Source organism: Anser cygnoides, chromosome 3 (assembly GCF_040182565.1).
Source record: "Anser cygnoides isolate HZ-2024a breed goose chromosome 3, Taihu_goose_T2T_genome, whole genome shotgun sequence".
Lineage (NCBI taxonomy): Eukaryota > Metazoa > Chordata > Aves > Anseriformes > Anatidae > Anser > Anser cygnoides.
The window spans coordinates 113,117,576-113,134,657 of NC_089875.1; the positions used below are offsets into that span (position 1 = coordinate 113,117,576).

The window sequence follows — 17,082 nt, forward strand, 5'->3', positions numbered from 1 at the left end:
AGACCAGAGAGGGAAGCTAGGCATTTTTTGGGGTGGAGCACTGCTTTATGAACTAGGGGTAAACAGGGTGAGCCAGGCCTACTTTTTTACTATTACATAGGCATGCTCTTGTTACTTTGAAAACCTAAATCCTCGTTATCACGAAGTGCTAATTCTGCAAGAATCCTGCTGTTGAAATGTCCTATTTTGATGCAAACCAGTAGGGATATGAAGATAAAGAAAGCTCCTGTCTTACAGTTAATGCCATGTTTTCCGTCATACTGAAGGTCTTCATGGCCCTAGTCTCAGTCAATTGAGCACATGGGTGTCTCTAAGCTTGTGTGCAGTCCTATTGACCTCACCGAGGCTATAGCTATTGCTGTGCAGTCCCTTTCATTCTGGATGCTTAAAGAGAGTTTTTGTGGGCATGAAAATAAAGGTTCCTTCTTAATAAACACTGATCACTTGCAGTATCCCATGCATGGTGAAAGCAGATGATGTTAACATGTCAAAACATTTGAATATAAATAAAATGTTTTTCCTTTTTTGAACAAGTCAGGTTGGAACAGTGGGATTCTTAAATTTTAAGGGTGTCTGTGAGGGAAAACGAGTAGTTCTGACATTGGGAAAGCCTGTTTTTTCCCCGATTCCAAGCCATCTGGTCTTCATACACGTGGATTTCTCTTAATAAATGAAGCACAGCATTTTAGAGGTGGGGCTGGGTGGGTGCTTCAAGTGAGTTTGAGCAAGATGCTCATAAACAGGGAAAATGAGGAGCAGTCCCCCATTGCCTTTTTCATTGTGAATTGCTTCAAGTGGGATGGCAAAAAATCTCCTCCAAGTAACTGGCTGGCAAGCACTGCTCCGCAGAATGAGTCAGATGTCTTAACATTCTGTATTTTATTAGCTACTGCAAACTGGTAAAAAACCGCAACACAACTGCTTTCCTGCAAGCACGTTCCTGCAATATGTGGAATGGAAAAACCTACTCCATTTACTATCAGCTTAAGGAGTTGAAAACAGCCTCTAATTAAATGTCTCCTTGCCTGTGCCATCTGAGCATGCGTGTTACCCTGTTTCATAACTTCTGCGTGATGCTACAATCGCTTCTGGCAGCTGGATTGTACTGTTACTGCTACCATCTTTTGCTTGTAATAAACCCCATCAGCTGTTGCAGAAATCCATGCTTGTATATTGTTCCTGGTCACTCATAAAAGCTCTCAGGATTCTTACTCTGTAAAAGTGCCAGAGAAGAGAACACTTGCCTGGAAGTGATGAGCCTCAGAAACTTACTGCAGTTGGGAGTCTGACTGTGACCTGTGACACAGAATAAAATGGGTCTCCTGGGTCTTGCGAGTTTACCCAAATCTGGTAATATTTTGAGTAACGTGATTAATAATAACATTGAACATCTTGTTTAAAGTCTTTGTTGGCAATTCGCTAGACCAAAGAAAGAGATGGGGAGTGGATGCACATACAAACCCGTTTTCCATAAAATCAATACGTAAATGACCTCAAGTGCAGAGAAGAGTTCATCTGTTGTGGCTCATGTATGCAATCTGTCTCCTGTGAGTCAAGAAACTGATGTTTAGCTTGGAGTCCAGCTCCAAATTCTTCACCATAAACACGGGGAAAGCACTCACCAAGCTTCCTGAAGCCTTTCTAGCCTGCACACTATAGTTCATTCAAAGCAGCTAATACTCAGCTGGAGGGAACAAGAGGAAACACTGATTATTTTGGAGTGGCTCTGGATAAAAATGCTTAAACTTGTCAGGTGCCTACCACCCACCAATGTCCCCTGAGGTTAGATGTCTAAACTGCATGTGAAATTTGTTTTTTGGCAAGTATTTTTGTAAATTCTGCATGCATGAAATAATGAACTAGGATCGAACAAGTTATTGAAGACTCAAATTACATTTTACAACAAATGTCTTTATTTTTGTTATTGGATTTGTGTACTTTGTCATAAAAGGTATTGATCTAGCAAAACACGAACATGAGTCAAAGTCATTGTAGCTAGCAGGTTTACTCACGTGGTGACTGACAATTAAGCACAAGTGTGAATGACAAAGATTAGATGCTACCTCATACAGTCAATGCATTCGTGATAGGCTTCCCAAGAACTCTAAAATAGTCTAAAATAGGCAAAATTACACTGTGTTTTTATGGTGAGTTGGCACATTTGGACCATAAGCACTTTTGACACTCTTTGCCTGGGGTCCTGGCGAACACCACTGGCTTCAGAAGAGCTGGATTCTCATTGTGTGAGATCCGCTGCTCTTAGGAAATACGGCTGTGAAAAGTAGACCCATGCTTTTATGCAATGAGTAGAGTAGTGAATTTTCAGATCTTAGCCTTACGGTAAGAGCTTCAAGGAGGAAGGACGCAATTGAATCACTATGGTTTCCATAATCTTAGAGAAAATTCATTTAAGAAAATCGTAAGGCATTATCCTGCAGTAATCTCAGTTTAGGTCTTAATGCAGTCAGTAGGATTTATAACAACAGGTTAGCATTCGTATAAAAGGAATACACAAGTCAAGTACAAGTATTGCTAAATTAATTTCTCATACAAAGTATACGAATAATGCACTGTAAACAACTGCCTCTCATAGGTGCTTCAGTTTCCAGGCTTTAATAGCTGCTTGTCATCTTTGGTTAATGCAAGATTTTTTCTGCTCCCAGAAGATCCACCACAACCGCTCAACGTTTACAAGCTGATTCCTTGCTCAATTACGTGATTCCGTATAAAGAACAAACGTTTTGTCTAACCATATCAATGCATAGACCAAAACAACCAGGTGAACTGTATTCTCTGTGTCGCTAACATACACACACATGCATATGTGTGTGTATAAATACGTATATATATACATACACACACACATATGCAGACACGCACACCCTCATTCTGCCACAGGGAGCACCTAGGCCAACAGATGCGTTTAGCATCTGCCACGAGGACTTTCAACAGGACTCCATGCCAACATCTGGGGGCTGGTTGAACACGGACAGACACACAGACATGCACAACTGTGGATTTCCAAGGTGAGCACAAGAAGTGTTTTGATCATTGCTGACTACGGCCCTGTAGGAAGGTCAGTTCCAGGGCTCTCCAATGACCAGAATCAGTTGCACTGGCACGGACCCTTCGCTTTGAGCACACCTGGCTCCTCCCCATGCTGTTGTGACAGGGGTCTCAACATTTCTGCCTCAAGCATCAGCATCTGTTTCATTTTGTGGCAGTGTAATCTGAAAAGCCAGCGGATGTCTCAAAAGACAAAGCAGTTCACATGATGCAAAAAAGGTCACTTAAATCCACCATCTGGCTGCAGGTTTGAAAACTGGTTTAATATATCCAGAAACTAAATTGTACAAATTGCTTTAAATATTAGTGAAAGAGTTAAGTGGGATCTAGAGAGAAGTGGAAGGTGTGTATATAGTCGTGTAAGGTAAGTATGGAGCTGATCATTCAGTATTCCTTCATCACAGAAAACGTTCTCCAGCACCATTCTCAGTAGTACATTAATACGCTAATGAATCTTGTAAGTTAGATACCTAACGCATCTTCTAAATTCGTTTGCTAGAGCAGGACTTCCCGTGACTATATGCTGTAGTGTTCTATTTATTTATTTATAAACCTCCCTATGGACTCCACAGGGAGTCTATTTCACAGGTTCACAGCTAGAAAGCTTTTCCTGATTACACTTGGCTCTGTTCCCCTTACTCACATTGTTTTCATTTCTCGCTTTAGGCTGTAATTTCTTGTATTATCACAAGTGGTAGGACATTTTTTTTTTTCTATCTGTAAAGGAGAGGGATGAAAAAATGTAAGACACAGTGCACTTATCAGTAATGTGCTACAGCCAGGACTGCGTTCTAAATACTAACACTTCATGCACTTCCATGGGTGCAATCACAGCAGAATGGCAGTTTTCTCACGGTGGACTTCCCTAATTTGTGGCTTAGCAGAAAATGCCGTACGTCAGTCCTTAGAGCAAAGAACTGAAATTCAGGCAAGCATCAAAACTGGTTTAATTCGTTAAAGCTGATAAGCAAACACTGTTCCCAGGGACTTCATTAGAAGAATGATAGCTCAGAGAGCTTGGGCACTTACAGGTAGTTATATATGGATTTTGCAATCAACTTCACCTTGTAATACTGGCTCTTCTGGCCAGGGTCCTTTACCCTCTCTACAGTCAATTGAAAAAACGAAACAAGGGCTTCAAATATGTTCCCTAGCTGAGCAGCCTCACCTACCTTATGTTATGCTTAATACGTTGTGGAGTCTTGGGAGCACTCTAAACCCCTTCTGATACTTGGAGGACCTCATCTTCACCTCATCTTCACAGCTCCCCTGTACAAAGCCTGAACTTGGCCTGACCTTGGACTGTCCACCAGCCCCACCAGACCTGAAGGAGATGTTAGGGGCCTTGGGCAGTTCTGGTGTCCATTACTCATGTGCCAGGGCTGCACAGACAGATGAGTCAGGTGGAGAGGGCCCAGGCTTTTCACAGTACGCCAGGACTGATTGCCACAGGGGGATTTTTATCCATACAGAGTAGCCTGATATTTCTTTCTAAATCAGACCAACTGGGCTGCCCCAAATACGGCCTTGACAGCTCCTCAGCAAGAAATTGAAGTGGTAGTAACACAAGTACACTTGTAGTCAGTTAATCTAGTATCAGTGTTGTCTAGAGTGCTAGAAGACAATAAATATTCCACACTTTTCCAAGTCCTGAAGAGCTCTGAAGACACAGGATGAAGGTACATCACCATTAAATCGAGAAAACTATACTTTGGACCAGCCAGCCTCTCTTTAACTTTCTCTAAAACATCTCAGTAGAAAACAAGCCATAATCTATAATAAACAAACAAAAAATAGGACAGACTCTCTCACAAAAAATCACACGTTCACAAAATAATTGTATTGTTTTCTTGTTGATCATTGAATCAGTGCTTATAATTTGGTCAGATCATCCCGTAACCAGTCTGTAATCATGGCAGCCATCTCCTTGCTGGCATCCAGCACAAAGGCGTGGCGGAGGCCTTTCTCACAAAGTCGAATGTCCCCGTCTGGAAAATCCATTTTGATCTCATCGTAGTAGTTCTGTGGACACCAGCTGTCTCCAGTTCCATAGTAAAAAATCAGCTAGAAATCAAAGCATATCAAATCATTAATTTGAAAAGTTACCGATGAACCAAGCAATATCCATGAAAAGAACATTGGATTATTTAGAAATAAGGGATGCTTCATGACCAAGCACATACCATGACAAATAGCAAATTGGTAGTTTTGGGTTATTTCCAAGTCTGCAATTACAAGGAAATCAATTAAATACTCTGTAACTTTGCTTCCTCATCTGTAAAACTGTGGCTTATCTCTGGGCTTATCTCTGAAAACAGAGGTCAGCTGACAAAAGTCCAGGTGTCTTAAGAGATTTATTATTGTGGATCAAAACATCTGGTTGTCCATGGCATCCACACCTATACAGGTAAGCTGTTATGTTTTCACTAGCTACTAGCTATGTTTTCTATAATAGCTTTCTAGTTTTTTACTCAAATAACAAAATGGAGACTATGTCCTAGCTAAGTCTGCTAAGCACTATTTTTTTTTCTGTTTGTTTTTAGTTCTTGTTTTATTTTCTGGTTATAAAGTAAGAGAAAGCAGAAGGTTCCTCCACGTTTATGAGTGACTTTTTCTTTTGGCATCTTTTAGATGTGGTTTCAAAGCACCTGCCTGGTTGGGGGTGAAGGAACATCTATTTTCCTAGCCTTGGTGTTAGATGTAAACTAGAGGTGAATCGTTCAGTCATGCCATTATAATAATTATCATAGAATCATAGAATGGTGTGGACTGGAAGGGACCTCTAAAGATCATCTGGGTTATTCTCAAAAGCAAAACTTTTTTTGCTTGGAGAATTTTATCCTTCTGAAGAGCAGCACATGTAGAGCACAAGCACCTCCTCAAGATCAATGAGCAATTTTTAGATTGTAATGTGGAAGTAAAATTCTACCAAAGACCATTTTCTTTTGAACTTACCCTAATAACTTTGGTCAAAGACATACATGAAGTCAGTGCTACTGGGACCACCCAAACACAGAAGTCAAAAATACCAGGTTAATGTCACATTGAATAAAATGACTTCTCTCTTTCTTAGAAACACTGTCTGTATTTCTTTCCCAAGTAGTCATTTTCCCCTGTGTTCACCTTTCTATGCTATAGCTATGTTTTTCATTTCCATAAAGTAATTCAAGGAAGAGTGGTTCTTTAGGAGACAGTAAAAACCTATGGACTTAAAACTATACAGGAACAAGATTAATTACGAGGTTTCTTTATAATGTTCGAATACAGGTATGAGAAGGATGTTGATTGCTCAACATATCACACACAGAGCTCAGCCTAATTCCATTACTCTCATTTGTTTCATATGTCATTTCTGTACTTCAGTGAGTAATTGAGCAATGCTTATATAATTTAGGGGACAAAACATTTTCCTTTAATCGCAAAAATCTTCAATTCCATCATTTTTGTAGCCATGTGAAATATAACTAAGTGCACCCTACTGGCCCACTGGGGTAGAGGTGGGCTAAGAGCCCAGACTGCATTTCACAAAATGTTACAAGTTTTTGTCTTACCTGCTTTTCTCTTATTGAAGCTTACCCAAATCTTGGACATTACTGACTGTTGAGTGTATCCAAAATACAATACCTCGGTTACATAGACACTAACCCCAGTTATACTTCCAAGCATATGTGCATAGAACATAAACCATGTTAACAAACATTATTAATTTTGTCACTAAGTAATTGCTAGGAACAAGGTATGTTTTTTGCTTTAGCAGAAATTTTCCTTTGATCTTGCCTTCAGCAGTGACTATTCATAAATCATAGTAAGTCACATCAGCAAAAATTCTCCAAAAAGCCAGTTGAAAATGGCCAAATGCATTCAAATCTTCTGAAAACCAAACATCTGACCAAATTATGTTTGATCCTGGGCTCCGTTACCAACAGATACAAAAATAATGATTATGAAACTGATAAGAAAAGAAATGCAGCAATTTCAGTTTAATGGAGTACTCCTTGAAATCATTAGGTATTTTGATGGAGTAGTCCTAAAGTCCTAGAGTCTCATCACATGATTATTTAGAAAAAAAAGATGAAAAGTCATTTACACTTACAAAGGTGGATAAAGTACTTGGCTTAGTCCGCATGAACTGTGAAATGGGCTATTCTCCAGGTAGGGTTGTAAACTTGAGAACTCACAGATTTGGAAATGACTAAACAAAAGATTTATGTGCATTCTTAGCCCACCTCTGGTATACTTGCATTACAGTTTAATCCTTCATTGCATGATCCAAAGGATCCTTGACTCATTCAATCCACTGACAGGATGACAGTCAGTTGATGAGCTGCTATTTGATAGTATTTTTCTTTTTATATTCTGTGTGTGGTCTCAGGATTTATTTACTACATATTTCATGGTTTACAGACAGAATTTATTTTCTTATGTGCATTCCTCTGGCACACACCACTAGAGTATATGCATGCTCACATTTATTAATTTATTTCTGCAACACCTTAGTGGCCATTTTTATCTCCATTTTGCAGATGGGGAGCACAGAGATTCATGTCAAATTACATCAATTTGAATGTGCAGTCTGAAACATCTAGGAGCTGGTTTTCCTCTGTGCATAGCATTACCCTTTCAACCAAAACTAAATCAAAGTATGCTTTTCAGGACCACACCCACTGAGCTCCAGTCACTAATGGGCATTCAGTCCACGGGAACAGGCAACTGTTGGTTAAAGTAATAACCCTCTGAACCACCTACATTGAGAACATCAGGTCCTCACCACCTACTATTTTGCTTTGCAAATTCTCCTCTGTTGTGCTGCTCCTGATTTTAAGGCAAACATAGCCAAAGGCACCTGAACAGGAACAGTAAGACTTCAGAAATTTAGGTTCCACTCCAAGCAGAAAAGACCAGTATGTTTACCAACTACATGCCTTGCCCAGTCTTTTGTCCAGTCTTTCCATGTACAACTTCTTCTATCTTGTCCCATCCAACCCTTCTGGTTTCAGGACTGCTCTACCATCTTCAACGCATTGTTTTAGCTCTATCCTCCTTACCCAGTCATTTCCAATTTCTACTACTTCTGCTTTTTATTCTAGTCCCAATTTCTTGCCCTGCAAATCCAAATTACAGTCTTCTGGTCTCTTCATACCATTCAGAGTCTTAATTTCTCCCCAAGCAATTCTCCACATTTTTTTTTCAGTCTAGAACCTCTATTCCCAGCTCTACCCCTCAAACTTCTCTCCAACCACCAGTTGTTCCCTAGTGTCAGGACTGGGTTCAGTTCTACATAGAAACATTTAAATGCATACAACTGTTTTGTGGTGTTTACATGTGTACTAGGTATCAATTTCCCACCACAGTCTGTTAAGATTTACTCAATATTAAGTCATTGGTGTGTAGAAAGCTATTCAGCTGGAACAGCAGGTGTCTACTGTGAAGTGGGTGAAATAGCACTTCGGGAAGGGCAGAACTCAGCTGCCTGAGTGTAGGTACCTGCTGCCTTTGTGAGATGCTCTAGATACGAAGGGTTCTGCATGAGACTGACAGGCATGACGTAGATTTTACAGGAAACCCACAAACTGCTGGAAAAGCAGCTGGAGGCCACATGGATATATTCTACAGTGCCCCAAATTAAAGCAGATGTCTGTGTTTAAGGCAGCCAAATTCCACCTTGACTTCTTCTGTAGATCTCTATTGACTCTAATGGGGTCATCTGCACCTCTACTGCCTACTGCACCTCTAGATTACCTACCAGTAAACTCATAAAGCATGGCTCAGATGCATATACATAAACATTTCATGCAACTTAAGACAGATATGTTAGAGTAGCCCATTTGGCCTCCACTGTAGCTACAGAAAGCTCCTGTATATCTTATGTCAGTCTTGCACGGGTAGCTTGAATCCACTATCTCATACAGCATTAGAAGCCTACCTTTGATGGAACAAACGGAGCCTTTGATTTCATCCTGCCTCCCCCTCCTTATTTCTATTTACCTCTCGCTCACTAGTTCCCTACATGCTGGCTCAGCCCGTATCTCCTTTGAGTGGAATGAATAGCTTCCTTCTCCAAGCCAAGAATTTTTATCATAAGCAAACAATGTATTTTTTTTCCCTCAGCCTCATAGACCTTGTAGAACCTTTTGGACTGAAGCAAAAAATGAAATCAAGGCAGGATAGCCACTCGTGTCATAAATGGAATGAAAGTTAGGGCATGTCATAAGCAGCTAAGAACACTCTTACAACAGGTAGTGCTGGGGAGCTTTATTTGATGCTGTAGTTATTTTGTCTGCTTATTTTGTGTGCAAATGTCGGTGTGTGCATTCTGTCTGTCTGTGCGAGCATGCCTGCAAATCTAAAACTTAAACATACATGTTTTTTAGTTAGAAATTGCCAACAGAATATAGAATTGTTTTCCAAATGGTTCCCTACTAATGGATTATTCTATAAAATCTAAAAGCAGGATTGTAATTAAGGTGGAAATTTTCAGTGATACAGAATGCGGCAAAGAGGCTATGGAAGTCAACAGTGCTTAAATGTCATTTGTGGCACTGGGGGTCTCCCTCTGAATGGTAAAATGTCCCTGTTCTTTGCCTATACCATATACAGCCACAAAACAGATGTTAGGATGTTACTTATTTTCCTAATATATTAAGGGATATTTATTTTAAACGTATTTAAACAAAAGCATCCAGAATCTTCATCTTCAATTTTACACCAGTAGTTTTGCTACTGCAGCACATGGGCAGACATAATTAATGAACCATGTGTAACCAGAGGCACATGGAATCTTCATTAACAGTAGGAAACACTGGCGTGCAGTATATGATTTGCATGGATCTGTAAAGTACATATTTTCCTGTGGACTGTGCATGGCTGTAAAGACGTCCTGAGTCAGCACAACCACTGTACCAGCAATGAAAAACTGCTGCCAACCTAAGCATTCAAAAATGGTGAGTCAGGCCCCCAAAATAATGAGACTAGCTTAAAAATAATCAGATTTACAAAACAATAAAGAGAAGGTTCTTTCTATTTTCTTCTGTGCTTGAAGTTTTCAATATTTGCACTTTTTAACTTTTCTGCCATTGCGGTGAGATTATTTTTTATTCTTTCGCAATACTGAATGTTGAGACTTCCAGGTATTCCAGATTCAGCAGTTACCAGTGAACACAACAAAGCCTTTATATGATCCTTGATGCAACACCCTGTTTGCTATGAGTGCCTAGAACATTTACTCTTTCAGGATCTGACTATGGGGGCAGAGTAAAGGGGATGCGGGTTATCATTGCCATTACAACAGTGTGTTTAAAACAGTTACGCCATTTCCAAGTTTCAATAGATTTAAAATATCAATGTTCTCCTAAGCTGCTTTACAATTATATTGCTAAGAACTGTTTTCAGTCTTAGCTTCTGTAAAATAAAACACAAGTCAGAATATGGCTCTGTCAGCTTGTGTACCATGTAATATGGTATGTGTATTCAGACACTGCACAATGACGGCAGCTGCTAAGTAAACATCAGAAGAATCTGAGATTCGTATCAACAGGATGTTTACATTTTAAAGAGTTTCTAAGAAAATAATAAAGATTTCCTGCAGTTGACTCCATTGGCACTTGTTTTAGTAAGTATGACCGTTCACAGAAGTATAAATTACAGAGAGATTTCTTTTATGCCTCTTCTGTGGCCATCATAGGTCAACACTGAAAAACAAATCAAAAAAGTTAAAAAATATTAATTGAGTTTCCTCTATCTCTCTGGAATTCGGTACACATTATAACAACTTTAGGATCTTATTACTTGGGCAGGCACCACTCCAGCTGATGGCAAAGAGCGAAGGACTAGTCTCTGTGGATATAAACTGACGGCACATGTGCACTGGCAAGCAGGATTGGACTGGTGTCCTTGCTGAAATCCTTGTGTCAGATACATTAACTTTTATCAGTGTTACTCCCACGTACATTCACTGAATGAGACAGCAACTTCTCTCTTGGTGACATCTCTCCACGATAACCAGTGAATAGTTTCATTTACTCTTGGATGAAAACTAGTTTAAAAGGCATTAGCCCAGAATTAATTTTAGCTTCAATCATGGTTTATAAAAAATGGCTTAGCTTCTCTGGATTTGCGAAAGTGCCTTCACCTTATCCTGCCAAAAGAATAGTATAAACGACATGGGAACATACTGATTTGGGACATGATTTTTTTTTTTTTTTGACTTGCTTTATTTGTGCTTTGGCTCTACTAATCAGTTTCTGGGAAGGATTCAAAGAGCTAGCATTGCCTTAGAAAGCCCTAAAAGCTCTGGGATCTGGTTCTCCGAGACACCACCTCTTTCCCCTCGTGATCCTGCCATGGTTGAGATCAGCCAGTTTGATAGCAAGGTCTGTGGAACTTGCTTCTAGGCTTGTTTTACCAGAACTGGGATTCCTCAACTTTCTACTTTCTAAGTGCCGACTAGAGGGAATGGCCTCAAGTTGTGCCAGGGGAGGTTCAGGTTAAAAATTAGGGGCCATTTCTTCTCAGAAAGAGCAGTCAGGCATTGGGACGGGTTGCCCAGGGAGGTGGTGGTGTCACCGTCCCTGGGGGTGTTCAAGGAAAGGTTGGACGTGGTGCTTAGGGACATGGTTTAGTGGGTAATGTTGGTGGTAGGGGTTGGATCAGATGATCCTGGAGGTCTTTTCCAACCTTTATGATTCTTTAATTCTGTGATGGACCATTCCAACAAGAGGCAGTTGGCAATCTGGGGTACATAATGCTATTTTTACACACTAACCTATAGGGGTTGTAGCAAAGGTGTAATGGGTAGTTGAAGTATTTGTGGTGATTTTATTTAACATAAAGAACGTGACCAGTTTTGCTAAATCAACATAAATAATAAACAAAAACAGCTTCCCTCTCTGGAAAAGGAGTGGAAAAATATTTTGCTTTCAGTGAAATTAAGATGCAAAGCCACACAGGCAGGTGGAGTGGCTACTCTGCACGTGATCCACGATGTGTTACTCCTCTCCCCGGCGTCACACACGGTGTTCTACCAAACGGACAGAGCAGAGGCTCCCTGCTTTCACGCCTTTGTCAGTGATAACTGGAAATTCAATAAACCAAGGAAGGAGAAAGGGCTTCTCTCTACCTTTGCTGCAGTTTGGCCACCTACATAACTTCATTTAGCAATGTTCCTGGCATGTACATCTAAGAGATCAGGCAAGCCACTTCTACTCTCTCAAACTCAGTGCAAAGTAAAATGTGCTTTTAAAAAGGATGCATAGGCTTTACCAACAAACCAGGGTGATTAACTTATTTATATTATGTTACTTTTAAAGACTTAGAAACCTTTCAAGGGTATATATTTAGATGTGTCAGCAACATGAATATTTCACAAGTCTGTATAACTATGAAAATAAAAACAGACCTGAAACCACTCTTTAAGCGATAATATTACTGGGCCAGATTCCTCCAACCTTATTTACTGCAAATATTATTTCCCTCTGAAAAGCATCCCGATGCTGCCTACGTTCAGGGGAACTTACCTCAGGTGATGCAGTTAGATCTCTGTTGAAACAACAGGATCGGCGATGGGCTGTAAATGACTTTTTTTTTCTCTTCTGTGCAATGAGTTCTGCAGCAGAGCAAGGGAAGGTAAGCACCTCCCTCACATCCTCACATTTAAGGGTTTGTAATGGCTAAAGGGTGATTTCTTAAGTATTCTTCAAAAGACTAGGGAAATATTGCTGTCTTTGCCTGTTTTATGAAGCACACACCTTATACCATCCTCAGTCCTGGAAGTCCACGTCACCGCCTCCTTATTGGAATGCCACATGGCATGAAAGATGCTAACAGGAGCTCAGCTATAGGAAACTTGAAATATCACAGTAAAGTAGACTGTAGCCCACCGAACTTTTTGAATGCTCACTGGGATCCTTTTCAATTGAGGAGGGAAAGTGCTGATCCCTGATTAGGCATTCTGGGTGCTTCAAAGAGAAGGTTGTTTTTGTAGTTAAATGACACAGGCACCAAAATCCCCAAGCACTTGTGTAACTTCCCTAACTTCAACTCTGCACCTCCAGGGAGTGCAGGCCAAAAAGGATGTGAGACCAGCCAAAAAAGAGGTGTTCTTGGCTCAGAAGAGCACTTTGCACCTATTGAAAAAGAGCGTTTGGAAGGTTTTTCACAAATGTAGGCAAGCAACTCACTCAAGCTGTGGGCAGGCAAAATATTTGTAGTATTCTTTTAACCACTTATCTTCAGATCATGGTTCTCGCACCAGGAATAATTACTAACCCCCTGTATGTGTCTACAGAGAACCAAACAAAAACACTGGGCAACATCAAAACAGCTGCTTCAGGGGTCAAAATAGTTCTTGGTTGCTTTTTTTTTTTTTTTTTTTTTTTAAATATACATAAAGGTAGTTTTTTAAAAGAATAATGTAGCACTTCACATTTCTGTGGAAAGGAAATATTTCATTTTTTACTATATTTAATCTAAATTTCCATGTCTCAGTATCAGTTCAGTTGATGCTTTTGGATAACACCTTTTCTATGGTATTACTGGTGCGATATAAACTTGTATTACTTTAAATTCTAAATTCACCATTGAAAGAAGCAGAAAATGGTAAACACATACTTCATTCCTTTAATTTTTTCAAAATGGAATTTCTTCACCACCTAAACATCTACAGGCTATAAGCCTGTTATTAGCCACCCACAACACAAACTTCCTCAATGTGAGTGAAAATAGATTCATGTGTCCTTAAACTTCCAATATCTATTTTCCAGCTTGATTAAAAAACATTCTTCTCAGGCAGCAGATTTTTTTCATCTTTGTAATGTTACTTCAGATGTTTCCTGTCTTTTTCCTTACACAATCAATGTATCTGCTGCACCAAATCACTGGTGAAAATAAACTGAAGAAGCAGATAAACCTTTTTTAGGTTTAATATGCTACTCAGAAGAATCGTGATTTTCTGTTACTGGAAGAGATGGTTTATTGTCTTAAGAAATTATGAACTGCTACAGAAAGATCACTGCCAAACTGATTCATGACTTGGTGAAGTCTGTCAGAGCTTTTCCATTGATTTAGATGGGCTTTGGAGCAGATCCTACTCTTAAAAGTTGAGCTACTGTGTATTACACAGAGAGTAATGAATAAAATATATCACAATAAGTATAAAAACCAAAGAGATGATTTTATTTTACAAAATTTCCGCTGCAACCCCCCTAGTTTTACCCTTTAATGCAATCTCTTTTTGATTACAACAGGATTACAAAATCCAAAAAAAGAGTCTATAAAGCTAAGTCTTAAAATAAAACAATGAATGTGGCATGATGCAGACTTAAGTATTGTAGGGAGCTCTTATGTGGAGATATCATTGTCCATGACAAGCATGCTGGTTGAATGCCCAACATAGTCATTTTCCATTTCTCTTTTAAATTTTTATCCTATATGTAAAACCTCTGTGATGCTCAGTGCTGATATATTTTTTATGAATACTGAATTACACCCACTTCCTTTTGTGCAAGAATTACAATAAACTTCCTCTAGTACAGTAGTATCTTTGCCTCCAGTTTCTGTTAGGAAAGGGAGTTGGTGTTATTACAGTGAAAGTATGTAGCTCAGCTGGCTTAGACACAATCAGCTAATGATAATTAACCATCATAGCTGAGCAAATCTTACATCAGTATCCCCTACCTTATTTGTCTGGATTTTGTGATTTATCACAAGTCTTTGTGTTATTGCAATAAGAAGCCTACATTCATGTACTGCTTGATCCAGATATAACTTTACAGCCCATATTTTAAATGCTCTGTCACATATTATTTTGTCAGAAGATAGGTTCCATTCTCTTCATACAATTCCATTGCTATTTCATGTGCATAACGTCTGTCTTCAGAAGATTATAAGTGAAATACCTCAAATAACTATCCCCCAAATATTCCAGCTCCTGTTCTTTTAACATAAATCTGAGCAATAAGCATTGTTAGAATCTGGGGCCTAAGATAAAATTTCTCCTGGTCCCTTACTAGTAATAATTATAGTTAAACCTGGACATGGAAAGATTGGAATAATTTACTGTCTCTTCTTCTTTCTTCTTCAGATCACAGAATGCAAATATGATCCAGAAATAACTTTTCTATTCCGCAGCAGCTGGCAAAGTCAGGTGTTAAGATTGGCTTTTAGCATATGATCACAGTGACCACTAAACAGTATAAATTTTTTGAAGTGACAGCTTGCCAGTTCTATAGCAACTTGGACTATAGTTCCTGTTTTTATAAACTTCCAACCTTTATAAGTTAAGCCCATTTTTTATTGTCAATACACTTCAAATTTAACATAATGCCAGCTATAAAAATTTTCCTTAATTCTTACATTCCCAGAAATTACTAGGAGAATGAAAAAAGAGAAGCATTTAGCTTCATTTTTAGACTTGCTTTTTCTTTGGTTTGCAAGCTGCTTCTAAGCTCGCTTCAGCTTTTTGTTTTCTTGAGTATGTTTCCCACTTTAAAAGTATGAGGACATAGAAGAATCAATAAAAGAAAGTTAACACAGGTCTAAAAAAGCTCCTGTGTGCCAAGGCTGTGCTTAGACTGAGAGAGTCAACAACAGCACAGATGAAGCAGACTAAGACACCTGCAAACTCTTACTGTTGGCTATGGGCCTTCTTTCAGCACAAGAAATAAGCATATTCGTAATCTGGAGCATCTGAGTGGACCTTCTGAAGTCACTGGTGCTACAGCTAATTGTCAGCTCTATCATCCTCATCCAACCAAGCTTTTACGCTTAAGCATGTGTTTGTGATTAAAATTTCCAAAAGCACTCCAAGTCCTGACCCTGGAAACTCTTTACTTTTGTACCCTGACGAATCCCAGGGTAACCTACAGAGTCCTGCCCTCAGTTTCAGGGCCCTGAGTGCACTAGCAGGCCCTTACCAGCCTCACCTGGGACCCTCACCCACACTCCCTGCCCGTGGGTCCAGGGTCTCCATCTCTAACCATCTCCATCTCCATTCCTGGGCCTTTAGCCTTTGTCTGAGCTACTAGTTCTGCCAAGAGCTAGCCTCTGGCCCTGCCTCCTGCACCGACATCAGGCCTATGCCGTACACAGCTTTTTGCCTGGATGGACCGCACCTTGTGGCTTGCTTCCTGTCATGTTTTTGGCCACGGTTTAGTGAGTGACATTGGTAGAAGGGGGATGGTTGGACCAGATGATCTTGAAGGTCTTTTCCAACCTTAATGATTCTGTGATCACTCCTGGATAAACTTTGGACCCATGTTGTAGCCTTGTCCCCAGTCCTGTCTCTGACCCTGCCACCTTTTGCTCCTGACTGGATTCTCTTCCTCATTGCTTTGCTTTGTTCTGGGATTGTTGGTGGACCCTGTTACCAGCACTTTGCTCTGCCTGTCCCACTTGGGTGCTGTGGGAGAGCACCCTGCTTAGGGAGTCACCCTCGGCTCATGGAGTCTTTCCCTTACGGAGCAGGCAGAGCCCGTCGCTCCCTGACACTCCGAGAGGCGACTCAGTCAATAAAATTAACGGTTTCCCTTGAGTTCATTAGGCTTTGGACCAACCCACGGAAAGTTTTATTTAAGACAATGAGAGTATTTGCAGTCTGCATGATCAGCCCTTCAGTTTCTTCACTGAGATTCCTCCCTAAGTGCAAAAGAACGCTGAATGCTCTGCAATAAAAATGTGAAGAAATATGCATGCCTAGTGCAGTGTCGTGTTCCTTATTCATGTGTGCTATTTTAGCTAATTAAAAAAAATAATTAGAACAGAACCATCTGAACATACCTTTTGAACTGCAGAAAAGGCAGTGGAATATGTCAAAAATAAATCAATTTTCATCCAAAAAAAGAAAGACTGATTTATTAAGTGAACTTTGTACCATATCTATTTACAAAGCGCAAAGTAATCTTACAGAGATATAGGACCTCTGTCCTAGAAAATCCCATTCTCCAAGGAAAATCTCTGCCAGTGCAAAGTTTTGGAATGGTTCTTCCAATAAAAGGACAAGGATGATACAAAAAAAAACAAAAA

General features: G+C 39.8%; 1 protein-coding gene across 2 annotated transcripts in view; it reads right to left on the bottom strand.

The window, feature by feature from the left end:
• Positions 1 to 1,890: 1,890 nt before the first annotated feature.
• The window catches only part of LDAH (lipid droplet associated hydrolase), a 118,837-nt gene continuing 103,645 nt past the window's right edge, over positions 1,891 to 17,082 (bottom strand). The window contains exon 7 of one of the 2 annotated variants that reach the window (XM_066995006.1): positions 1,891 to 5,130. In XM_066995006.1, the coding sequence (XP_066851107.1) occupies positions 4,939 to 5,130 (192 nt within the window). In that variant the 3' untranslated portion in view covers positions 1,891 to 4,938. The other variant, XM_066995007.1, reaches the window with a different exon arrangement.